The 26761-nt window shown below is 37.0% G+C and overlaps 1 protein-coding gene and 1 pseudogene across 2 annotated transcripts in view; both read right to left on the reverse strand.

Moving 5' to 3' along the window:
* Positions 1-26761, reverse strand: part of ACMSD (aminocarboxymuconate semialdehyde decarboxylase) — a 90580-nt gene that overhangs the window by 13757 nt on the left and 50062 nt on the right. For both annotated transcript variants that reach the window (XM_043990547.1, XM_043990549.1), the window contains one exon: positions 24615-24787. In XM_043990547.1, the coding sequence (XP_043846482.1) occupies positions 24615-24787 (173 nt within the window). The remainder of the gene's footprint in view (positions 1-24614; positions 24788-26761) is intronic.
* On the reverse strand, positions 1872-2877 carry LOC122746112 (annotated as a pseudogene).

A 26761-nucleotide genomic window follows, 5' to 3' on the forward strand; every position in this document is an offset into this window, starting at 1 on the left:
GGCATTTGAAGCTTGATGAGTGGCTTCTGAGTACTTTAGGATGATGCACTTAATCCTTCCTTCCATTCTCAAGATCTCCTGAAAATTCATACCTCCACTCCTCCCTACCAGCTTTTCACTGCTTTCCTCTTTTTTTTTTTTTTTTTGGTGGGGCAATGAGGGTTAAGTGACTTGCCCAGAATCACACAGCTAGTATTTGTCAAGTGTCTGAGATTGGATTTGAACTCAGGTCCTCCTGAATCCAGGGCTGGTGCTTTATCCACTGTACCACCTAGCTGCCCTCCACTGCTTTCCTCTTTAGAGAATGTCTATTTTTATCTAAGCCTCCAACTGCCTTGATTCCTAACTCTAGAGTCTTTTATGCTAACGAGGGTTACTGCTGGACAACTTGCAGCTACTAGGAACCAGAGAGGTCCCTTCTCCTGTGACTTGAGTCTCAGACACCAGGGATATGATCTAATCTATTCTTTTTTTTTTGTTTGTTTTTGTTTTGAGGGTTAAGTGACTTGCCCAGGGTCACACAGCTAATAAGTGTCAAGTGTCTGAGGCCGGATTTGAACTCAGGTTCTCCTGAATCCAGGGCCAGTGCTCTATCCACTGCGTCACCTGGCTGCCCCTTAATCTATTCTTGAAAAGGTTAGTCACTCATGGTTCCAGAGAAATCCAGAAGAAGCTGGTAGTTCCCAAAATGAGGCTACTCATTCAGAAAAGTTTAATGTCTATATTCATGCAGTTGGTAAATGTAGAAACTGAGTTTTGAAGTTGGATCTTTGAACTCCAAATCTAGTGTTATTTCCTCTATTGTTTCAAAATTAAAACAAAGAGGAAAAAGAATCTGAAGAGGCAGAGGGCATTTTTTGTTTGTGTCTGGGGGTTTCAAGAAGGTGACACAGGAAAGGAAGGGAAGATAGACCACTTAATCTTTGAAACTGTGGAATAGGTCTAAGGGTCTTTCCATAAAGAGGAGATAGTAACTTCTTTTGGTCCATGTAAATATGATGAAATTCATAAGTGTTTCAAGTAGTGTTCAGTATTGAGGGAAAACATTCACTTTTGTTATTAGGAAGATGAGAAAAGTTATAGTGGTCGATAACTTCCTCATGAGGGGTCTGAAGGTGGCCATGTGATGACTTAACTGAAGAACCAGAGTGTATCTTGTATTCCCTGGTTATATTTATAGAATTTAATAGAGAGGCTTGAGAGACTTGTGAAAGCTGAGGACCATTGCCTACTTCTAGAGAGCCTCATAAGGACAAACATTACAACAAGAATGAATCAAGAAAGTATTATTGGGGACAGCTAGGTGGCATAGCAGATAAAGCACTGGCTCTGGATTCAGGAGGACCTGAGTTCGGAACTGGCTTCAGACACTTGATACTTACTGGCTGTGTGACCCTGGGCAAGTCACTTCACCCTCATTGCCTTGCCAAAAGGAAAAAAGAAAGAAAGCATTATTGGTGATTATGAAGCCCTATGAAAGAAACTGACTTTCTTGGGGGCATAAGTAGTGATTTTGTCATTGCCACTGATTAGAGTAGAGAGTTACATTAGGGAATGGTACCTATGGGAAATTAAAAAACAAACCTAAGAAAATGGTGTGCAAGAATGGGATTTGGATTTTTGTACTAGGGCTTCAGATACACAGGTCATTCTTAGGAAAGCACTTTGTAAACCAATCTATACCAATCCGAGGTTTTTTTTAAACATTAATGAACATTTTATTGATGTACCAACCTACCAGTTGACAATTTGATGGGAGTGATAACAGGTTAATCATATCCATTTCTTCAAAGAGTATGCAGTGCACTTGAAATATCTTTTAAGAGGCATGATGCCTTAATAAATTTAGAAGGTGTGCTTCTCTTTTCAAATTATGGTGTTTTTTTCCATTTCATGTTCCTCACAAAATTTACTCCTTTATTAATAGAAGCTTTTAGCATTGGAATGATCTCAGTGACTATCTTCTCTTCAAAAGGGGAGATCTTTCCAATGCCCTGTTCATCTCAATGCCTTTTTCTCAAACAGCGAGAGTATGGAAAAGTCAGAGCACTCTGTTTCTTCTGATCTGACAGAGAGAATTCCATGACTCTTTTCTTTTCATTTATTGTCACCATGATAGAGAAGACAAATTTGATACTGGCATAGACCATCTTTACGGTAGCAGAACCTGTTCTAGTATTAGCTTTGATAACTTTTGTTTTAGTCTTTGGGATTCTTCCTGTCAAGGTTTTCAGTGGCTAATTAGCAAATTCCACTTTAAGTGTGCATCAGGGAGGTAATGGTCTTCCCTGCATGGCCACCAATGATGGAGACATGATTCAAGCTGGATCTAAGCCCTTCACTTCTGCAACAGAAGTATTTGTTTTGATGATATCCAATGTTGGGCCATAAAAAATTTTGTTGATGATTGTATGCTGCTTTTTAAAAAAAAATTCAGATTTTCAAAATTTTGATTTGGAAAATTTCAGATTTTTTTGAAATTTTTTTTTGAAAATTTCCAATGTGATCAGAATATTAGAGTTGACCTGGTTTGCAATAATACAGATCATGGCTTCTGGGCAATGCTTGGCACAGGCATCAAGCAGTTAGAGCAATAACAATTATAGTATTGGTGTTGAAAAGGTCATCAGGAATCATGGCTTTTTTCAGACTCCTGCAGGAATCACATCACAGCCTTTCAAGCAATCTGGTCCCATGTAACATTTCATAGTTCCTAGTCTCAGTGTGGCTCTGATCAGCTGCTATACCAGGTGTGTGAGCAATATCATAAAGCATTAGACTGCTCACTAAAGGACTATTCTTCAAGAGAAGTGAAAGAGGTTTTCCAATTCCACCAGAAGGACCTAGCACAGCTACTGTAGCCGAGGACAGCAGCATTAAGGGGACAACAGAGAGCACAGGTTTGGTATGGAGCAGGAAAGAGACCTGTCACAAATGTGAGTTATTATCAGTGAAGAAAGGAATAGAAGAGTTGTGGTGGTGGTAATATACTAGATTATCTTTCCAGATGGAAGAAATGGAATATGAGTTCCACAAATAGATGACAAGTCCAACAGAGAGGCATAGTTATGATGGGGGACTTCAACTCTCTGAGTATCTCTTAGAGCTCTTTTGCAGAGAAAGTTTTGATTTTGGAAGTTTGATTTCAAAGAGGTTACAGGTAGGAAGGAGGCTTAAGTGAAATGGGGATGCTCTCAAGATAAATGTAATGATACAAACAAAAATAATTCTGATGAGGAAGAAGGAACCATCTAAAGAGAAAGTAATGGATGACCAAGGAGCTCACTAACCAATTTAGATTTTAAGAATACATATACAATATAAGACTGAAGCAAAGGCAGATAACAGGATGAATTTAGAAAATAGTGGCACAGTTCTATGAGAATGTTATCAGGAACATTATCTCTGAACAGTTTAGGACTACAAAATGGACTTTTTACAAAAGCTGTGTCAGAATCAGAAAGAGAGCAATTTTCAAGAAAACTTTGGAGACATTTGCAGCAACTAGGGGGAGCAGCTGAGTCTGGGCACTTAAATTGTGCCTAGGAACTCCTGAGTTTGGGATATGCCTGTAGGTTTGTTGTGGATGAACTGGTTCCTGGTAGATGCTATGCATGGTAGCCTACATGGCGGTTGTCTTATGATATTTAGATTATGTGCCTTTTGTGCCTTTAGTCATGAATAAAGACTGACATAATGGCACTACTGGCACTCCCTCCTACTCTCTACTGCCTCTAGGATCAAATATGAATGCCTCTTTTAAAGCCTTTCTCAACGTAGTTCCAAGCTGTGTTTCCAATTTTATACATTATTCTCCTTCCTGTACTCTATGGTCAAGCCAAACTGGCCTTTTTGCTTTTCCTCATACATAATACTATCTCTTGTCTCCATCTTTGTACTGGATGGCTACCCATGCTTGAAATACACTCCTTGATTTCTGCCATTTAGAATCTTTCATTTCTTTTAAGACTCCATTCAAATAGTACCTTTTTTACATGAAGCCTTCCTGATGCCCCCTCCCCCAGCTGCTAGTACTGTCCCTTCCAAAATTAAATTGTATTTATTTTGTTTTAAACTTTTTTTTTTCTTTTGGGGCAATGAGTGTTAAGTGACTTGCCCAGGGTCACACAGCTAGTAAGACAGTCAAGTGTCTGAGGTGAGATTTGAACTCAGGTCCTCTTGAATCCAGGGCCAGTGCTTTATTCGCTGCGCCACCTAGCTGCCCCCAATTGTATTTATTTTGTATATATTATTTATACATACATAATACATATATGTAGATACGTCTCATCCAATAGAATTTAAGCTCCTTGAGGGGAGGGACTATTTTATTTCTGTCTTTGTCTCTCCAGAACCCTAGCACAGTATTTGGTATATAGTAGGTAATTAATAAATGTTTGCTAATTGGTTGATTATTTGCTGATCATGTGATTAGGGTTGACTGATATTCAGCAGACTAAGGAGGAAAGAATAGTTTTCAAGATAAGTGAAAAGAGTTAAGATTCTAAGTGGATAAATTCACACACTGACCACAGTCCCTAAACTAGTCCCTAAACAATCAGCTGTCTGGGGCAATGGAGGGAACTGTTCTCTGAAAGCCAGAGACTGGTGTTTTCCTTAAGTTCTTCCTGATTATTTGACATAGCACACAATTGCCAAGTGAGCATGGGTCTTACTAGTGCTTGCTTCTTATTGTTGAAAAAGATAAGACTAGTGGTAGCAGTGCCCCGGGATCATATTTGATAGATCAGGGAAATTCTACAGACAGCTGGTTTTTAGCCAGATATTTCAGAGTCTTATAACATGCTTATGGAGAAGATGAAGAGATATGGGTTAGATAATTGTATTGTTTAGTCATTTCCAATTGTGCCTGACTCTGACCCCATTTGGGGTTTTCTTGGCAAAGATACTAGAGTGCTTTGCCATTTCCTTTTCCAGATCATTTTACAGATGAGGAAACAGGTAAACAGGGTAAAACTTGCCCAGGGTCACACAGCTAGTAAATATCTGAGGCCAGATTTAAACTCAGAAAGATGTTGTCCTGTCTCCAAGCTGGGTGCTTTATCCACTATATCACCTAGCTGTGCTAGATAATAGTATAGTTAGGTAGATTCAGAATTGTCTGAATGATTGGATCCAAGAAGTAGTTATTAATATATAGATAAATGTCATCTAGGAGAGAAATTTCTAGTAGAGTGACCCATAGATCTGCCATTGACCATATTTCCCCCAGTCAAATGTAAGGTCTCAGAGGGCAAGGGCTATTTTATTTTTTACCTTTGTAGTACCATTTTCTGGTAAAGTACCTGAAACAGAAAGTATTTGATAAATATTTGAATTGAACCCTATTTTATAGATGAGAAAGCTAGGCCGAGAGCTTAAATTACTTATCCAAGGTCACTTAGTGAGTAACAGTACTGGGATTTGAACCTCAGTCTCCTGACTCCAAGACCAGTGCTCTCTGCATCACATCATACTACTTTTCTAGAAAGGGTCTTATTAATCTTTTTTTGTGGTGAAAGGGCAACATGGTTTCAAAAATTTTTTTAGTAGCAGCTTCCTAAAAGGCCATAAGATGGTGATACAGCTCCATGGAAGCAGGCCACATTTTTTTCTTTTTATTATAAAATGAAATATGATACTTTCTAATTTCCAGATCAGGAAGTTTAAGTCTCTTATTCAAAAACACCTATATACCTACAGAGTTCATAGGTAGGAATTAAAACACTGTCTCATGAATTCTGATGTTTACCTTTCTTCTTTCATTTTTTCAATCTAAAGAGTCATATTTTATCCTCAGGATATTAATAAAAATTTAGATATTTACTGCTCAGGTATAGGCCCATATTGGGTCTCCATATTGCACCCATGTTGTGACAGCTAGGTGGTCAAGTGGCTAGAGTGCGGGACTTGGAGTGAGGAAGACCTGGGTTCTAGTTGCTTAACTTTCTGTGCCTCAGTTTACTCATCTGCAAAATAGGGATAATAATAGCACCTATTTCACAGGGTTGTTATGAGTTATAAGGCTCAGTTGAGTTAATATATATCACTATCCATATATATATATATAAAGTGCTTTGTAAACCTTAGAGCACTATATAAATGCTGAATATCATCATCACCGCCACCACCACCATCACCATCATCACCACTGCCGCCACCACATCTGTCTCTACCTTCTGTCAGGATCCCTGACTGACTAAAAGAATGACTAGATCACCAAAGACAAAGCTGAACTAACTATCCCAAAGAGAATTTTAGAAGTACAAATCTTCTGCTCTAAGGACATGGTTCTACCTTTGGACACAGATACTGAAACACTCTTAGGCAAGGAGGATCTTTCATCAGGGGACTAAAGTTCTGCTTTTAAAGGTTTGAACTAGATTGTTATAGTGGAAAGGGTCCTGGTATTGGAGTCAGAAGAAATGAATTCATATCCCAGCTCCAAAACCTAATGCCAGCTATGTAAACCTTCCTGAGCCTCAGTCTTCTCATCTGGAAATTTGGGATAATGATACTTGTACTATATACTTCATAGGTATGTTATAGAAAATTTCCATGTTACATAAATGTGAGCTCTTATCCTCATTATTTCTTTGGTAGGCTAGGGTAAAATGTCTCTGGCAACAGAAAAATCTTGTTAGAATAACAACATGCTTAGAGTTTTCTTTGTTTCTGCAACCAATGTAAGGAACTAGACCAGTCACACTAAAAGGAAGGCATATCACTCTCCTCTTAGTTGTTATATTTATTCTGTATTTTCATATTAAATGTAATGTATAAGTATGTTATATGTAAATATTATTTAAAACATAAATTATAATATAGAGGTACAATGTGTTATATTCGTTAAATAGAGTTTTAAGTTTTTTCGTCTGTTGAAAAACCAAGAATGGGTAAAAATGGCTAAATTTTAATTTGTGTGGCTCTGACTATAAGTTTCATGATGGAAGAGCCTTGAACGGTGTTTTTTCTTTTTTTGGGGGGGGGGAGGTGTGGAAATGAGGGTTAAGTGACTTGCTCAGTTACACAGCTAGTAAGTGTCAAGTTTCTGAGGCTGGATTTGAACTCAGGTCCTCCTGAATCCAGGGCTGGTGCTTTATCCACTGCACCACCAGCTGCCCCCTTGAACAGTGTCTTTTAGTATATAAACATTTTTCACCAAATAAAGACATTTACTAAATAAAACAAAGCATTTGAGAAAAAAAAAGCCCATTGTAGGTAGGCACCAGAGGGTGACATGCATTCTTTTATACAGAATTATGTTAAGAAAAGCCTAGATCTAAAATTTTGCTTTGTCAAGAACTAAGTAAGTAAGACAACTATATATGGATGGTGGCCATTATACAATATATTTTATATTATGTCCTTTAGGACTACCTACCACAGCGTTTTACTCATAACATGTTTATTGGATGAATAAATGTATAAAATAGTTGCATGTTATGGTCTATTACTGAAAATTTTTCTTGACCCTTAGTGGAGCTACTTAGACATCTAGGTGATGGGAAGACTAATAGAGTTCTAGCCTTGAAGTCAGGAAGATTCCATATCCTGTCTCAGATACTTCCTAGCTGTGTGATCTCAGGCAAAGTACTTAACTTCTCTTTGCCTCAGTTTTCTTATCTGTATAATGAAGATAATAATAACATCTACCTCACAGGTAGGATCAAATGTGAGTATCAAATCAAATGAGACAACATATGTGAAGTGCTTTGCAAATCTTAAAGCACTATACAAATGTTAGCAGTTATTTTTATTATTGAGTTGATTGTGTCAGCTTCAGGACTTACGCTAGAAGGTGGTTGGGTTTTTTTTGAAAGCTTGTTCTCTTATGATTTGCTTTTTTTCTCCTAGAAGTGGCTAGTAGAAAAAACAAAACAAAACAAAATAACTGAGAATTCTGCTTAGTTGAGCTCTCATTAATCAAGGTTCCAGTGTATTACCTTGTGTACAGCAGAGTCGAGCATACAAAAACATGTTTATTATCCTCATTATTTTATTTTAGTTAAACAATCTGGCATGTTAGTTGAAATTTCCCTGGTGACCACCATTAGTCTAAATAAAATGGAGTAAATGTTATCACCACATCTCAGGGTTTACTTGACTTTGAACTATTTAAATTTCATTTTTCTCCCTTGGGAAGCAGGGAGTTGTCATGGTTTTATTTGAAGTAAGGTGGTTTTTAAATGATTTGTTTTCCTCTTGACACAATAAACACAATACAAAGCTATTTTATCATTGCTCCTCACATCATTGGTTATTCTCTTAACTCTAAACATCTGTCCTGTCGTTCTTCATGTACTATACTCAAACTTGCTTTTAACACCATCAAATACAGCATTCCTTTAGGATATTTTCCCTTACTCATTTTAGTTATTTTCTCTTGCCTTTCCAAACCTAGGAGCCTATTATTTATACCAAGTATAATCAGACACAAAAGGCTTACATAGTTAATAACTTATTTAGTTCTCTAGAAGGAAGCTCAAGGACATGCATATTTACATATTTTAGGTGTAGGACTTTTATTAAAAAATGCTGATAATTAATAGTCTCTCTGTATCATTTTATTTTTTTAAAGCCTGAAATTTTTACTCACATCTTTTATTTTCCATCCCATTCATTTCTGAATGTCCCTCCTTCTTCCCTACCCTTTTTTGCAACAAAGATTAAAGATGAGAAAAAGATTAATTCAGCAAAACCAATAAACACACCAGCCATTTCTGACAATATGAAATGTCCTATGTCCATAGTATTCCATGTCTGAGGTGAAGAGAATCTCCCTATCATTTTAAGCCTAAAAATTTTTTTCTCCTCACAAAATAAGAGTATTAGTAAAAGGTTAAGGGTGGAAAGTTATTAAACTAATCATATTGTGTGGGTCTTTGATATAAAAGGGAGCTTTGGAGAGTATCTGATGTCTTTGAGGAGAAAGATCTGGGGAGAGAGTTCCTTTGGAGAAGGGGGAAGAAGGAGTAGCACCTCAGGCACTTCCTTTCTCTGCCCTTGATCTTGTTAACTTTGAAGGGTTGAAGGTTGTGGATTTCTCATAGATGGCTTCACAGGAAATACCAGGGACTGACACCAGTGTCTTTCCTGGGAGAAAACTGGACAAACTGAGTGATGGGTATGCTAGAGTCAGCTCTAACCACTTGGGAGAGCCTATTGTTAATTTTTAATATGAGCATTTACAACTCAGAAATCATTGCTACAAATCAGGACTTGATTAATGGTTTTGTTGATTTTTTAGACTTAAGAATGTGTTAATAATGCAGACTTAAATTAAAAGTGTGTATGTATACATCCCCCATCCCACCTCACCTCCACCTCCATCCTGATTGTTCAACTTTTTTTTTTGCAGGGCAATGAGTGTTAAGTGACTTGCCCAGGGTCACATAGCTAGTAAGTGTCAAGTGTCTGAGGTCGGATTTGAACTCAGGTCCTTCTGAATCCAGGGCTGGTGCTTTATTCACTATACCACCTAACTGCCCCCCCCCACCCTGTTCAACTTTTACCAGCACACTCCTGGATTGCTCCATAAATATTTTTTGAGCTTAGCGGGAGTACAGTAGAGGGCTAAAGGAATGAAGTCATCACCAGACTGGAGGTCTTATGGCTATAGGCTACTAAGATTTACAAAGTGCTTTATATCCTTTATCTCACCTGAACCTCACAATACCAATTGCATTGAGGAAAAGAAACTTCAGGATGCTACAAGGAGCTCAGCAGAAAGCTAGACCATGCCTAACAGGGACTTTGTAAAGACTCCAAGAAAGAAAAAAAAAAGACACTTCCAGGAGCTGTGCGTTACCCCTTTTGTCTCATGTCCTGAAAGCTTGAACCCACTTTCCCTTAGGGAAAGTATATCACAGACTTTTGGGAAAGGGATTTTTGTATGAACTATTCATATTATGCCATCTTAGTAAATATTCCTTTCTAAAAGAAAATGAAGGTTTGCTGATTAATTGATATAAGCTCATTAATCATGGAGGGAAGTATACTAGAGGAAAAGACATTAGAAAGAGGGCCCCCTCAGGGTTTTCTAGAAGTGATTTCAACTCAAATAGAAACTGAGGCCATGAAACCTTATAGAAGGGTCCCTAGAACTGCATATTGACTTAGAAAACCACAAAATGAATGTTACTTTTGTTTTATCATATCCTTATGTATTTTGTTAAATATTTCCCAAATATACTTTAATATGGTTCTGGCCACTCTGGAGTGTTAGGGCTGTCCACAGTGTGGACTGTGGGACTCTGTTTGACTTGCTGCTCTAGAACTTTGAGAGTAGAATTAGCAACTGCTCCCTGAAGACCCAGCCTGGAAATATGAGTTGGGGTCTGTAGAATGCCTACAGAGCAGTGTTCCATTACTAGATAACTTGGCCTCTTTGGCAAACACTGAAGTTACATTTCTCTTGTATCTCTGATATCTGTTCATGAACCTGTCCTCAGAACCTGGACTTCTGATTGGGAAGCATTTACCATATCTAGCCTAGGCCCAAACCCACCTTGTCACTTCCTGGCCATAATTCATACCATGTATCTGCATGTGTACCATCTTTCTTCCTCCACTTCCCTTTCCAACTTCAGCTCTCTGAACAATCATCAAATCAACACTAGCGTTCCAGGACAATCAGTTGCCCTATGGTGCTGATAACTGTTTCTGTGTCTTTCCTATCCAAAACACTCCTCTTTAACCATGATTCCCCTACATGTGTTTTCTTCCCCTAGTACAATATAAGCTCCTTACTTGTTGGTACTTGTATTCCCAGCACTTAGCATAGTGCCTAGGAAGTTAAATCACAACAACAAACATCTATTAAACTCCTATTAAGTGTCAGGCTAAGTCCTAGGGATTCAAAGAAAGGTAACAAAAGTACCTGACCTCAAGGAGTTCACAATCTAATCTAATGGGGGAGACAACATATAAATCAATTTATGCACAGAAGATATATCAGATAAATTGGAAATCTCAGAGGGAAGATACTAATTTTTTATTTTGTTTTGTCTGTGAAGATACTAATTTTAACTAGCACATAGTAAGTAAATAAATTATTTTTGTATCCCCAGTGTTTAGAACATAGTAAGTGTTCAATAATTAAATTATTTTTATTCATTCATTTCTAGACATAAAATATAAGCTGACCTGAATGAAGATAAAACAACATAAGGCCTAGGAAAATCATGATTCCATTGCCACAAAACATCATATAGCAAAACAACCAAAGACTAGACTGGAGAAGTTACACAACTGGCAAATACACATCTAATTTCTATGACCTCTGAATTGTGAGCAATCCCACATATAGGTTAACTATGAAGATTAGGGGATTACCATAAGACCTTGCCTTCACTCAACTGCTAAATTTCTCTCCTATTGCTTTGAAATTCTGGATATTACAGTCACTCTTGTTGGATTAGACAAGAAGAGAGGGCTGCCTAATTCCATACTACATCAGCACCAGAAATTAGTCTATAAGATGATGTAGTTCTTACCTTGGAAAAGAGAATTGAACTATATGAGAATGGAACATGGAGGTCAGATAACTTTTCATTAGGTGAAGGGGATGCAGATAAGGAGAGGTTTAGTTTGGAGGGCTTCTTAGGGAGACCAGGCTAATGGGAAGGATAACTCTGTAGGGCATGGAGATTAAGCATAGCAAGACTAGACATTTCAGGGTAGAGAACATGGTGAAAGGATTATACATAATACAGAAGTCAGATTTTTTTGAGCTCTACAATTTTGCCCAGGAGTTTGATACAACTTAGTATTTTTTATAATCCCAGAATCATCAAATCACAAATGAAAGATGTTTCTTAAACCAATACAGACAAATAAAATACAAACTTCTTGACTTCAGATCATTTTTTTTGTCCTTGTGTTTCTAGTGCCTAGTACAATATCTGGCACCTAGTAGGCACTTTTGTTGTTGTGTTCACTTGTGTCAGTGAGGTCTAATTCTTCATGACCCCATTTGGAGTTTTCTTGGCAAAGATACTGGAGTGGTTTTCCATTTCCTTCTTCAGCTCATTTTACAGATGAGGAAACTAAGACAAAAAGGGTTAAGTGACTTGTCCAGGGTCACATAGCTAGTAAGTGTCTGAGGTCAGATTTGAACTCAGAGAGATAAGTCTTCCTGACTCCAGGGCTCAGATTCTATCTACTGCAGCCACCTAGCTGCCCCAAGTAACTTAACAAATTCTTGTTGAATGAATAGATGAATCCTTTAAACTAGTGTATACTTTAGGTACCTCTCCCTTATCTGGCTCCTTATTATGTGCCCATGACTTTGTGCAACTCTGCCTCACAAATCCAGTTTATGTATGAGTCAAAAGATATTACCCATACCATTTTACCATTTTCACCTACCTCAAAGTCCTGTGGTGATGGGCAAGTGAAGAAGCAGTAGATATGGATACATTGGGAGTTGTAGTCACCACTCTGCACACAAGTGGCCCAGGCCACTTGTCTTCCCACTGGACCAAAGCAGCAGTAGGGTTCAACAGCTCTCTGGTGTCTGAGTAGCTTTTTTAAGGACCACCCTGCTCACCTCCAGGCATGGGAAGGGGCTAGAAAAGGTGCCCTAAGAATTGTCTGCTTTACTTAACCCTGGCCTGCTTACCATAGCAGGTAGGTATCCTACCCTGTTGTTAAAAATACCAAAAGATGTACAAAAACTTTGGCAAAGATGATTCCACTCACCATTAGTACATGCTTATGAACAACAAGAAATTCAGTAGACCTGAAAGATGAACAGCTCTTGTTGCCAGAGAAATCGGCAGGTATCACATCCAAATAGCCACCCTGAGTGAAATAAGGATGGCAAATGAAGGTGGCTTCAGAAAGGACCAAGGAATGGTTGAATGGTGTTTGATACTCAACAACTCCAGGAGAAATACCAGGAGCAGAACAAAGGTCTGTACACAACATTTGTCAATATGACCAAGGCCTTTGTTAGTCCTTAAGGAAGATCATGGCAAAATTTGTTTTCCCAGAGAAGTTCATCAGTATTGTATATCAATTTCATGATGGCATGCTTACATGGACAATACTCTTGTGCTTTCCCAGTAACCAATGGAGTGAAGCAGGGCCATGTACTTGTTCCCATGCCTTTTAGCATAATCTTTTCAGTGATGTTGTCAGATGCTTTCAACAAGGAGGAAAAGGGCAATCGAGTCAAGGCCAGTTACCACAGTGATGGTAAATTGTTTAACTTGAAAAGGCTACAAGCCAAGATTAAAGTGAAGGGAGAGTTGGTGTGTGACTTTGGGCAGATGATTGTACACTTACTGCATTCAGCCTGTGAGGCTGAGATGATGAGTATGGATTGATTCTTTGCTGCTTGTGCTAATTTTGGTCTAACACCAGCCAGCACCATACCATGCATAAGTAGAACCATCAGGTATAGCAAATGGAGAAATTTTGAATTCCATGTATGTTTACTTACCATGACAGTATACTTTCTAGGGATGTACACATAGATAATGAGGTTGATACACACACTGCCAGAGCTAGCTCAGTGTGTGGGAAACTCTGAAGGAAAGTGTGAGAGAGAAGAGGTAGTAGGCTGCCTTTCAAACTGGAGGTCTACAGATCTGTGTTGACCTCATTGTTGTATGCCTGTGAAATCTTGACAGTATATTACCACCACGCCAGAAAACTAAATTGCTTCCATTTGAATTGTCTTAGGAAGAGTCTGAAGATCACATGTCAAGATAAGGTACTGGACACCAAGGTCCTTTCTTGGGCTTAATTGCTAAGCATTCCGACTCTACTGCAGAAAGCACAATTCTGATGGGCTGGCAAAGTGGTTTGAATGCCAAACATATGTTTGCCCAAAAGACTATTTTACAGAGGACTCATACAAGACAAGCACTTACATGGAGGTCAGAAGATGCAATACAAGAACACTTTCAATATCTCTTTGAAGAACTTTGGAATCAATTGTGAGACATGAGAGACACTGGCAAAGGACCACCCAACATGGTGTGCCTGCATCAAAGAAGGTACTATGCTCTATAAGCAAAGCAGAATTGGGGTAGCTAAAAAAAATAATATATGCAAATTTAGAGATATTGCCACTCCAAAAGTTCATATAGACTATTTATATCTGACCTGTGGTAGAACCTTCTGAGCTCATATTGGTCTAATCAGTCACAGTTGGACAGACTGTACATTGACCCCAACATTGTGACATTGTTTTGCTGTTCTTTGAGCATGAAGAACAATGACCATCCTTTATCCAGGTGGAATCTGGGAATTTCAGTATCTGGTATATCTCTAAATGTTGCTACCAGTTCTCCTTAATGTCTAGGCAGCTAGATGTTTTAGTCCAGTGCACTGAAATTGGAGTCAGGAAGATCTAAGTTCAAATTTTACCTCAGACACTTACTAAACTGTGTGACCCTGGGCAAGTCTTGAGGCACTTAACCTCTGTTAACTGGAAGATCTCAGTTTCTTCATCTATAAATGGGAATGATAATAATAATAATACCTTTTTGTCTAGTCTTTTCAGCCATGTCCAACTCTTTGTGACCCCATTTGGAGTTTTCTTGGCAGAGATACTGGAGTGGCTTGCCATTTCCTTCTGCAGCTCATTTTACAGATGAGGAAATTGAGGCAAACAGGATTAAGTGACTTACCCAGGGTCACACAGCTAGTGTCAAGTGTTTGAGGCCGGATTTGAACTTAGGTCCTCCTGAATCCAGGGCTGGTGCTTTATCCTCTACACTGCAATTTACCTTATTCTTTTATTTTTAGACAGGGGTACTAGACTAGCAAGTGAAAGGAATGACATAGATATAGTGTTCCTTGATTTCAGCAAAGGATTTGATAATAACTCTAAGAATATCTTTGTGAATAAGATGAAGAAATATAAGGTAGATTGTTGTTGTTTGTCCTTCATTCTCAAAGAGGACCATGACATTGGGTGATGTCATGACTTGTACTGAATTGGATTTAAGTGAGAGATGGCTGTGCAAGATCACCAACTTCACTTTTTCCTCATTTGGGTCCAGTGGCAAGATATATATCGGGAGAACTGAAGATGACCCTGAATGTTTTAAGGCAATTGGGGTTAAGTGACTTGCCCAGGGTCACGCAACTAGCAAGTGTCTGCGGTGAGATTTGAAGTCAGGTCCTCCCAACTTCAGGGCCAGTGCTCTATCCATTGTGCCACCTAGCTGCCCAATGAGGTAGATAATAGTCTGTAATGGATAAATGATTTAATGTAAAGATTAGTGTTAGATGAATGTTAATCTGGATGGAAGTGTCACAGGAGCTATCATTAGTGCTCTTCTGTTTAGTATTTTCATTGATGACTTTGATGAAAAGATGGAAGAAATGCTTATCAAATTTGTGGATGATATGGCAGCAAGGGATAAGTAATATGTTGGATTATAAAACTGAGTAAAAAAAAAACTTGAGGGGCAGCTAGATGGCGTAGTGGATAGAGCTCCGGCCATAGATTCAGGAGTACCTGAGTTCAAATCCGACCTCAGACACTTAACACTTACTAGCTGTGTGACCCTGGGCAAGTCACTTAACCCCAATTGCCTCACCAAAAAAAAAAAAAGAAAAAAAAGAAAAAAAAACTTGACAGGCTGCAAGGGTTTGATCTAATAAGATAGAGTTCCATATCAATAAATATAAACTATACCTGGGATCAAAAATTCAACTGCACAAATATGGGATGGGGTTGAGGGAGGTATGGACAACAGTTCATATGAGAATGTTCTATGTATTTTGGTTTTCAGTGCCCCAATACGGTGCAATCTTAGTTGTTTTTTGATAGGGATATATTATTACCCCAACTTTTTTTAATAGGGATATATTGTTAATAATGAAGTAGGGAATAATCCCTCTGTTTTCTGATTTTGTTGGATCATGCCTGGAATGTTGGGTGCCACATTTTAGGAAGGTAATTGATAAATCAGTGCACTTCAAGAGGAGAGTGCCTAGGTTGGTTAAGGTTTTGCAATCATGCAATGCAAGAATTAGTTGAAGGAGCTAGAAGACTTATGGGAGATGTGATAATTGTATACATATATATATATATATATGTATATGTATATATTGGTGAGGCAGTTGGGGTTAAGTGACTTGCCCAGGGTCACACAGCTAGTAAGTGTTGTGTCTGAGGTCGAATTTGAACTCAGGTCCTCCTGAATCCAGGGCTGGTGCTCTATCCACTGCGCCAACTAGCTGTCCCTGTATACAGATATTTTAAAAGTTGTTGTGTTAAAAAGAGATTAGACTTATTTTCCTGGCCCCAAAGGGCAAAACTAGGACCAATGAATGAAAGTTGCAGAGAGGCAAACTTCATCTGGATAAAAGAAAAATCTTGCCAATCATTAGGGTTATCTCAATGTAGAGGGAATTGCTTTTGGAATTTGGTAAAGTCCTCATCACTGGAGGTCTGCAAGCTGTAGCTGGATGACCATTTGCCAAGTTGTTGAAGAGGGAATTCATTTATGCAGGTTGGGCTTGGTGATCACTTAGAATTCTTCTAATTCTGAGATTCAAGGTTCTGGTAAAGGTGGAAAGGCTTTAAGCATAGGCCTGGTCATGGATTATATACCTATTTTTCAGGGATTAGCCTTCCTAAATTTGGAGAATCACGTGACTGCAAGGTTGATCTCCAAATGATAAATTTTGGGGGGCCACAAGATCTCATAAATACCATCTACCAAGAAGTATAGGCTTTGGGATCTATGTCAGTGGAGGAAATACCCACATTGATGAAATGGCAGCTATTTTGAAGTATAGAAAAGAAAACAAATATCTACTCTGTGCCAGGCACTATCCTAAGCACTTTAGAAATATCATGTCATTTGAGATTCACAACACATTATCTAGTTTCATTCTCATAACCTAGTTAGAAGTAGTCACTATTATTATAATACCTGTTTTAGTTGAATAAACTGAGGCAAAGAGATTAAATAACTTGCCCGGGGTCATACAGCTTATTAGCATCTTAGGCTAGATTTGAACTCAGATCTTCCTGATTCCAGGTTGCACTCTATCCACTATTCCACCTAGTTGTCTACAAGTAAAATATGTTAGTATTGTAGTCTCAGTCACCATTATAAAAAAAATGAGTGAAATTTCCCAGTTGATTTTAGCAGGGATAGTATATATCACAATACTAGCAACTAGATAGTGTAAACTGCAGGCTATTGATGATTTCTGTTCCATATAATGAACTGTGAAACAGACATGGACAATTGTTCAATATAAAGGACCCAGACCACCACAATTCTCTAAGCTGTAGGATCAGGCATTTCTATGCTTTCTAAGACAACACTTGCTTTCAGGCTTAAAGGTAAATTCTTTCCTTCTGTCAGAAGAACTATGAGCAAATGAGCTGAGACTCTTCTTCCCTCTTACTTTACCAGAATTTAGCTTTAATGATAATAACCAAAAGAGATATGGGCAAAAGTTAATTGTACTTTCATTTTGAAGCAGTTGAATGTTCCAGTAGAAAGTGAGTTGAAACAGGAGAGTTAATGGCCAACTTTCAGCTTTCCTCATTCTGCTCCCCCCTTTTCCCAGTTATATTTAGTCTCCAATTGCTGCATCCAAAGGAAGGTGAACATAAAATATTAGAAATGGAAGAGAACTTACATATTATTTGGTTTGACCCCCTTATTTTACAGATGAGAATGTGAAATCTGAGGTAGTTAAATGATTGGCCAAGGCAACATAAATAGTCAGGGACTCAGTCTAGTGTATTTTTTAATACTCTCTCTAGAAATGATAGATTATCCTTCCCCTCTAAGTAAGACCAAAGTTCAGAGATTTTTATTGCCGGTGCCAATGGACATTTGTCAGAACTTTGTGGATAAAACAAGATTACAAAGCTAATTGCTTATAGTAGTTTGCAAACAAACAAAATATGCTTATCCATGTTTGCATGCTCCACAAAAATCTCTTTTGACCTCATTCAATTGTATATACTTTCTGAACCCATGCTTAATAAATTGGTTGATATCCCAGGTCTGATTTTCTTGGTGCCTTTTATTTTTCTCCCTCATATGTTCTTTCTTTGGAGGCGGATAGTATGTTTCATCATTAGTCCTTTGGGATTATCTAGGATCATTGTATTGTTGGGAATAGTTTTCATTCACAGTTCATGAAGAACTTCCAATGTTGAACAGAGTTTATTTTTGATCCTAGAGATAATACTTAGCCATTAGAGTTTGAGTAAGGGAGTAATAAGTTCTTTGAAGAAATGGACCGGCTTTTTTTTAAGTCCTTGAATTCTCAAATACTGAAATAAGTGCCTTATATATGGTAGGCACTTAATGACTATTTAATTGAAAAAGATATAGTAAATAATTATGAATTGAGGATATAAATAATGAAACAGGGAATGGGAAGAAATAAAACTTGCTTCATCATTAAATTATTTTTACTACAAAATTATTTCATTATTAAAATATTTATTATTTTATTAAAATAAAACTATTATTAAAACTAAACAAAACTATTATTCATAAGTAAAATGCAGAACACGTTTCTGCCGTGGCCTACATTTGAAATGAAACAAAGGTGTTTACCAGTCTGTTACAATGAAGACAAGTGTTTCCTCATTTGCACTTTCCTGGAGTTCTCTTACTTCAGTATTTTCTGTAGGTCTACACTAATGAATATGTTAGGAGAAGTAGATTGTTAGTAAGTTGTGGTTTATCTCCCTTGAGCTCCAGACCTGAATCTCTAGTTGCCTATTTCCACCTGGTGATCCCAGTGCCACATAGCAGTAAGACCTGAAATACAAGATTCTCTGAAGAACTAAGAATGAGTATCACAATGTCATGGAAAGTCCCATTGGGACAACAACAGACAACAATATCTAACCAATGGGGAACTTAGAAGAAGAATGGGAATAAAAGATGTCAACTAGTAATTGTATGATAGGAAGAAAAGATAGGCCAGTCACATGATGAAGGCAAGGGGAAAAAAAAAGAAAGCCAGAATTCAATAGTAGGAGAAAGCGAGGAAGGCTTCCAGCATATTGGATGAATCCCTATGGCCTACTTATTGGAGCCCATGGACAAGAGCTGCACATGATAAACAGATTGTGATCTTCATTGTTAGAGAGACCTCTTAAATCAATGAGATCATGGATCAATTTAGTTACTCCATTGTCTTCTCAAACTCAACATACCCCCCAAATTCATTGTTTCCCCCTACAAACTATTTTTGATTTTCCCATTTCTGTCAATGAAATAATATCTTTATTCAACACCTTACTGTTACTTTTGGCATTTCCCTCTCATTTCTCAAATGTAATCACTTACCAAGTTCTTGTTAATCTATCTACAAAAAAATCTCTTTATAAGTTCACTGCTCATGACCACTCTTGTCATCCTACCAAAGGGGTGATTACAATTTGTCTGAAGTACATAACAACAATTTCCCAAATTTGCTTATTCCCTTCCCATCATTCCTTCACATATTGCCAGATTAAGCTTCCTTATGAACAGATCTGATCTATGCTACTCCTCAGCCCAAAACCTATTAATGGCTCTATGTTGCTTATTAAATAACATCCAAATTGCTTTTGTTGCAGTTCAAGCACCTACACCTCTCCATGTTACCAGTTGGATACACAGAATTGTAGAAATAAGTTTCAAAATTGGAAGGAATTTGAGAGCCCATCTAGTTCAACCTATACTTGAATAAGATCCTCTCTGTAACATAACTTGATAAGAGATTATCTAGCATTTGCTTGAAGACTTCTAGTAAGGAGAAACCCATTACATCCCGAGGCAGCACGTTCTGCTTTTGGATAATTCTAATTGTTTTCAAATTTTTCCTTATGTCAGATCTAAATCTGTTTCTCATACTTGCACTTCTTGTCCTTAGTTTTCTTCTCTAGAGCCAAGAAGAATAAGTCTAATAAGCAGTTTACTGATTCACAATTCTTTCTTACATTAGGATTATCTTTCAATGACTCATCCTCCATATTCCTCTTTAATGGCCCCTCCCAACAATCTTCTTTTGTAACAAAGAAGAATTACTAGGCAAAAAAACCCCATGTTCTTGTCTGACAAGATATACTTCAGTAGGCAACTATGATCTATCAGTTCTTTTCTAAGAAGAGATATGTTTCATTCTCAGTATGATTGGTTGCTGCCTTGACAAGAATTCTAATATCTTTCATTTCATCATTCTGAATGTCATCTTCCTTCTATCATTGAGTGGATTGTTTTCTTGGTTCTGCTTACTTTGCATCAGTTCATACAAGTCTTCCCAAATTTATCAGAATGCTTGAGAATATTTTATTATTCCAATAATTTCAATTAATTCTAATATTTTATTAGTTCACATTTATTATATTCCACCTTTGTTTACAGTTGTTTTTTCCCTCTTTCACATGATAGTCCTTCAAATACTTGGATAGCTACCATGTTTTCCCTAAGTCTTCTCTAGGTTAAACAACCCCAGCTTCTTCAATCAATATGCCATGATCTTAAAGCCTTTACCATCCTGATCACCCTCCTGTGGATACTCTTGAGATTATCAATGTTCTTCTTAAAATAGGATGCTCAGAACTGAACACAATATCCCAGATATAGTCTTGTCTGGATAGAGTTCAGTGGAATTAATATCCTAGTGATGGACACTGTCTCTCTCATTGAAGCTAGATGCCCTTTTACTATCTTCTTACTTATTTGGGGTTTCAACTCCTTGCTATCTAATTTTTTCTTTCCTTTCTAACCCAAAGTTAATTTTTCTTGGTAGAGAAAATGGAAACATGCAAGGAGGAGTTCTGTCTTGTTTCATTTTCATCTTATCCCTACAGAATTAATATCCCTTCTTTGGTCTTCCTCTTTGCCCCAAGACAGGATAAAACAGCCCTTCTTTGGTCATCCTTTACTTTTCTTATCAGACTTAGTTAATTCTGACCCTATTCCTACAGGATTATACTTGTTGAATTTTTGTTGAATGCCATGTATTTGTGTTCACCTTGCATTATTTGCCTTCATTTGATCTTTTGTACATAGGTTTTAAAAATCTAAGTTGGTTAATGAGTTGCCTGTGCATTCACCTTATTCTTTCTAAGTAGCACTCCTTTTTATACTTCATCAGAATTGCTCATCTTTGGATCTTCAGAATTTCATTTTTAAGAACTCCCTATCTCTCCTGATTTGACTTTCTCTGAAGAATTGTAGTGCATGTAATTTGACCTATCTTTCCTCTGAACTCTGAAATTTGTCCTTTATAATTTAAGTTTGTGCAATACTGTAAGCATTTCTCTCCCTTTCTAGCACAAATTCTAGGATAGAGTGAACATTTCCCTCCAAGTTTCCCTTCATTTCTACTTCATTTTTTTCCTTTCTGGAATTAGTGAGATGTAGAATAAAAGCTGCTTTTGTTGCCTCCTTCAGCTTTTAAAAGATGTAAACATCAAGGCAAGCCAAAAAATAATTAGCTTCTCTGCTTTTGGCAGAAAGAAAATGTCAATAGATATATGGACAATTAAAGTCCCTTATCATAACCATATTATGCTTCTGTGCTAAGTTTTCTAGGTTTCTTCAACCCTTCATCTATTTTCTTAGTCTGTCAAAGTGGTCTATAATAGAATCCAATAATAATATTGATTCTGTCTCTAGAACTTTACCTTATACTCTCCATGTGCCTCTTCCTCTGGTTCTGTAGTTTCACACAGGAGTCTACATTTCTAATACTTGACATTATTTTCTTCCTCCTACCTCACCACATTTTGTCTATCTAGCCCCTTTTAAATAAGGAATATGCTTCCAAATTCATATTCCAATTATAAGTTGCATCTCATTAAGTTTCAGTGATAATCGACCAACATCTCACACCAAATACTAAAATGAGGTCAAAATAAAGGGTGAAACCATAAACAAATTAAGAGAGCATGGAATAGTTTATCTGTCAGATATATGGACAGAGGAAGAATTTAGTACCAAAGAAGATATGGAGAGCAATATAAAATGTAAAATAGATAATTTTGATTATGTAAAATTAAAAAGCTTTTGCACAAACAAAACTAATGTAACCATGATTATAAGGGAAGCAGAAAACTGGGAAAGAATTTTAAAAATAAGTTATCTCTGATAAAGACCTCATTTCTCAAATTTATAGAGAACTGAGTCAAATTTATAAAAATACAAGTTATTCCCCAGTTGATAAATGGTCAAAGCATAGGAACAGGCAATTTTTCAGACAAAGAAATCAAAACTCTCTATAATCATGTGAACAAATGCTCTAGATCACTGTTGATTCAAGAAATGCAAATTAAAATAACTCCAAGGTATCACCTCATACCTGTCAGAGTGGCAAATATAACAACAAAGGAAAATATTGTATGTTGGAGGGAATATGGGAATACTGGGATACTAATCCACTTTTGGTGGAGTTGTGAAAAGATCCAACCATTCTGGAAAGCAATTTGGAACTATGCCCAAAGAGCTATAGAACTGTGCATACCCTTTGATCCAGCAATACCACTGCTAGGTTTATATCTCAAAGACATCCCCCAAAAGAGAAAAAGACCTATTTGTACAAAGATATTTCTAGTAGCTCATTTTGTGGTGGCTAAGAATTGGAAATCAAAGGAATGTCCATCAATTGGGGAATGGCTAAAAAGCTGTGTTACATGATGGTGATGGAATATTATTGTGCTATAAGAAATGACAAACAGGACAAATTCAGAAAGGCCTGAAAAGACTTATATGAAATGATGTGTAGTGAAGTGAGCAAAACCAGGAGAACATTGTGCACAGAGACAGCAATATTGTTTGATGAAGAATTGTAAATGACTTAACTATTCTCAGCAGTACAATGATCAAAGACAATCCCAAAGGACTAATGATGAAGCATACTATCCACCTCCAAAGAAAAGAACTGATATTGATGGAACACAGACTGAAGCATGCTATTTTTCACTTTCATTTTTTTCTTATATTCAAGTTTTCTTATACAAAAATGACTAATATGGTAATGTTTTACATAATTTCACATGTATAACATATATCTGATTGCTTACCACCTCAGGGAAGATGGAAGGGAGGGAGGGAAGGAGGGGTAGAATTTGGAACTAAACTTTATATAAAAATGTTTATTATTATTTAAAAAATTTAAATTATATTTATTAAAATATGGATAGAATGATTCTATTTAAGACAACATATGTGAAGAATGCTAATTTTTTTTTGGCAGGCAATGGGGGCTAAGTGACTTGCCCAGGGTCACACAGCTAGTAAGTGTCAAGTGTCTGAGGCCGGATTTGAACTCAGGTACTCCTGAATCCAGGGCTGGTGCTTTATCTACTGTGCCACCTAGCTGCCCCTAGAATGATTCTATTAAAGAATATTTTAAAAGAAAAAAAGTTTCAGCCATAACTGTGACGTCAAATTTGCCTCCTTGAATTAAGATTTGTGGTTCAGCTTGGTTGTCACCCTTACTTTGTGTAATTGTATATAGATATTTGTTTGAATCAAGGTTTTTATTGCTGGCTTCTTTCTTGGAATTTGTCTCCTGTGAAATTCTGGGAATCTATACTGTTCTTCTTCTTCATACATTGAACCTACTATGTATAGTATGTAACTTGGTAGAAACATATAAGCAATCTTTACCCCACTTCTTCCTTTTCACATTAAAGCCTCCCACTCTGCTTTGAAAACCGCACACTAGATTTTCAAGACTTTAGGCAAATACATTTTTATGAATCCTTACTGGGTATACTTCATTCCTGTCCCTAAAATCCATCATTCCTATATTTTAAGCCATGGTTCAGCAATCCCAAACAAGTTGTTTTCACATACCATCTTATTAATCAAATTAATTTACCATTCATGTTCTAAAATTCAGAATCGATACTTCCTTTTTCTGACTTCACATAGCACTTCATCCCACCCCCATCTCTTTCTCTCTCTCCCTCCCTCTCTGTCTCTGTATGTCTGTCTCCTATATTCTACTGCAGTATGGCATATTTGTGTATGTGTCATACATCATCTCCTACAGTATAGGGACAACATCTTAATTATCTTTTTCTTGCTCCCAGTGCCTAGTATGTTGCTTTGCCCACAAGATCACAGATAAAAAGTGGGAAGAGACCTTAGAAATTACCTAATTTAACCATCTTATTTTTTTTTACAAATGAGGAAACAGAAGTCCAGAAAAATTAAGTAACATGTATAAGGTCACACAACTAACTAATATACAATTGAGACTAGAACCCAAGATTCTTTCCTCCTAGTCTTGTGTTCTTTCTACTATCTTATGCTGTCCCACCTCTTTAGTTTCTGCTTGGGGGAAGAGGCTGGGGATATGGAAATATACAGTTGATTAAGCTGGCTTGGACTATTTCAAAATGGGTAATAATTCCAAGGTAATGATATAGGGTCCAAGAATTCTCTTTGTTTAAATAAGCCTAAATATCAAGAGTGGACCCTCAATTAGGTAGGTGACAGAGAAACAAAGAAAGTTATCTGTCTTCTTTTTCCTTTACTTTAATTCACATTTCTCATTTATTTTGTAGGAAATAGAGAAGAAAACATAAATGAATTCAGCAATCCTCCACTTTCTCCCTCATTTCCTCCCCAAAAGCAAACCTCAAGAACATGTCAGCTTACCTTTCCTATAACATCTGTCAGCAGCTTCAGGGCCAGAGGATCATGAACTAGAGAGTCAGTATAAAAACAACCAAGGTATTTCCTTGGGTCAATTGAGTTGTCTTGGGCACACAGATCAGGGCGTACTTTGAATCCATGAGATATTCTCCCCACTGTGAATGGAAAAGCACCACCTACAAAGAAAACTTCTTATTGAGGGGGCTGATCTTGATTAGAAAAATACATGACAAAGCAGAGAGACATTATTGTCATAAATGACAATTATTTACTGAATATTAAACTTACAACAATCATAGGATCACAAACCTAGAGCTATAAGGGATCTTAGATGCCATCTAGTTCAACCCTTTTATTTCACTGATGAGGAAATTAAGTTCTAGAGACTTTGCCTATGGTCATATCAAAGACAGAATTTGAATGCAGATCTTCTGGCTCCAGATACTGGGGTTTCCTGATTTAACACAGGAAATAGAAAATAGGCAAGTCTGTTTGAGGATGTTACATTCTAATGGAGAAGTGACAGATGAACCCTTACACAAGTACAGTGAGAATACTTAGGAATAAAATATGCAAACAAGTATAACAGTAGTGAACAGCTAGTTTTTAAAGTACAAATATGGTGTTTATATTACTTATAGGATCTATAACCAGAAGACGCCATAGAAAACATAAAGTTCCTCCTATACCCCTCCTCCACCTCATTTTTCCAATGAGGAAATTACATCTCTAAGGTCTATTAAGTTAAAAAATAGCAGTGATCCGTACCAAGTTCTTCTCTAAGTATTCTCTTAGGATGTTCATATATCTAAGCACATAGAGACAGTTTTTCCTGCTGCTTCTCAAGGACAAATGGTGACACCTAGAATACAAAGATATGATGGTAGCACAATGATGGAGACAAAATATAGACATGATCATGTTCCCAGAGTATTTTGTTTTTTTCATCTGGGGGCTCCTAAGGCTTTTCTTCTTTTACTTACAAATGTGCTAAAGTAGCCTCCTTATTTCAATGCTAAGGTAGAATTATAGGTGCTAAAGTAGTAGAGATGAGAGAAATTTTATTCTTTTCATTTCCTGCTGGAAATGTCACATAGCTAGAGTGACCAGACTGGGAATATTGAACCTCTGTGAGATAGTGTAGTGCTGTACATGTTAACTTCTGGATACCTCAGTATAGGAAGGAGGCTCCCATTGCATCATCTGAACAGCCTCTGGATTGAGTGCATATATTTACTTTATACCTACAGGGTGTCCTGAAAGTCTTAGTATGGTTTTAAGCTATTAAAGCTTGATGATGATGATAGTAACAACAACAACAACAACAACAACAACAACAACCTACTTATATGTATATAAATAACCTGCAGTGATGAATTAACCTGTAGTGATGGTTGGTTTTTTCTGATAAGTTCCTTGGGAACAGGAATTCCTTCAGTTTTTGTTTTTTATATTCCATAGTAACTAATCTAGTGTTTGGCAAGTAGGTGCTTCATAGATGCTCATGGAATAAATGAATGTTTAATAATTGTAATGAATAAGTTCCTTTAACTTTTATGCTTATTTTTTCAAATATATTAGTGGAATGGATCCATTGAGCAATGGCACCAAATCTATAATAAATAATAAATTTGACATAAATTACTTCAATTATCCTTTAAAATGTTAATCTTTCCCTCACTTCCTATTGGTAATTACTGTAGTGAGGTATTTCTTCTGGTTGCAATTGGTCTGTCTTCTGCAGCTTTGTTGGAGAATGAGCTACTTCTAATCAAAGACTTATTTCAGAAAAAAAATCCTCCTGTTGGTAATGCTAAGAAAAAAATTCTCTTCTTTCCTTAAGATCTCTATATCCACTTGCCAGCAATTTCCCTGAATTAACCTGTAGTGATGGTTGGTTTTCCAATCTATTGGGGTTAATGTTCTTGGAAACAGAATTTTCAGAGCTTGGAGGGATGTCAGCAGCCATCTAGTCTAACCTAGACTCAAAATGAATTCCCACAACAATATACTAAGTAAGTGGTGAAAACTAGCCTCTGCTCCAAGAGTTCTGATGAAGGGGAACTACTTCTCAAAACAACCCATTTCCCTTATGGTTCACTCTAGTAATTAGGAAAAATTTCCTGACATTAAACCTAAATTGGTTTCTA

Source organism: Dromiciops gliroides, chromosome 3, assembly GCF_019393635.1.
Source record: "Dromiciops gliroides isolate mDroGli1 chromosome 3, mDroGli1.pri, whole genome shotgun sequence".
NCBI lineage: Eukaryota > Metazoa > Chordata > Mammalia > Microbiotheria > Microbiotheriidae > Dromiciops > Dromiciops gliroides.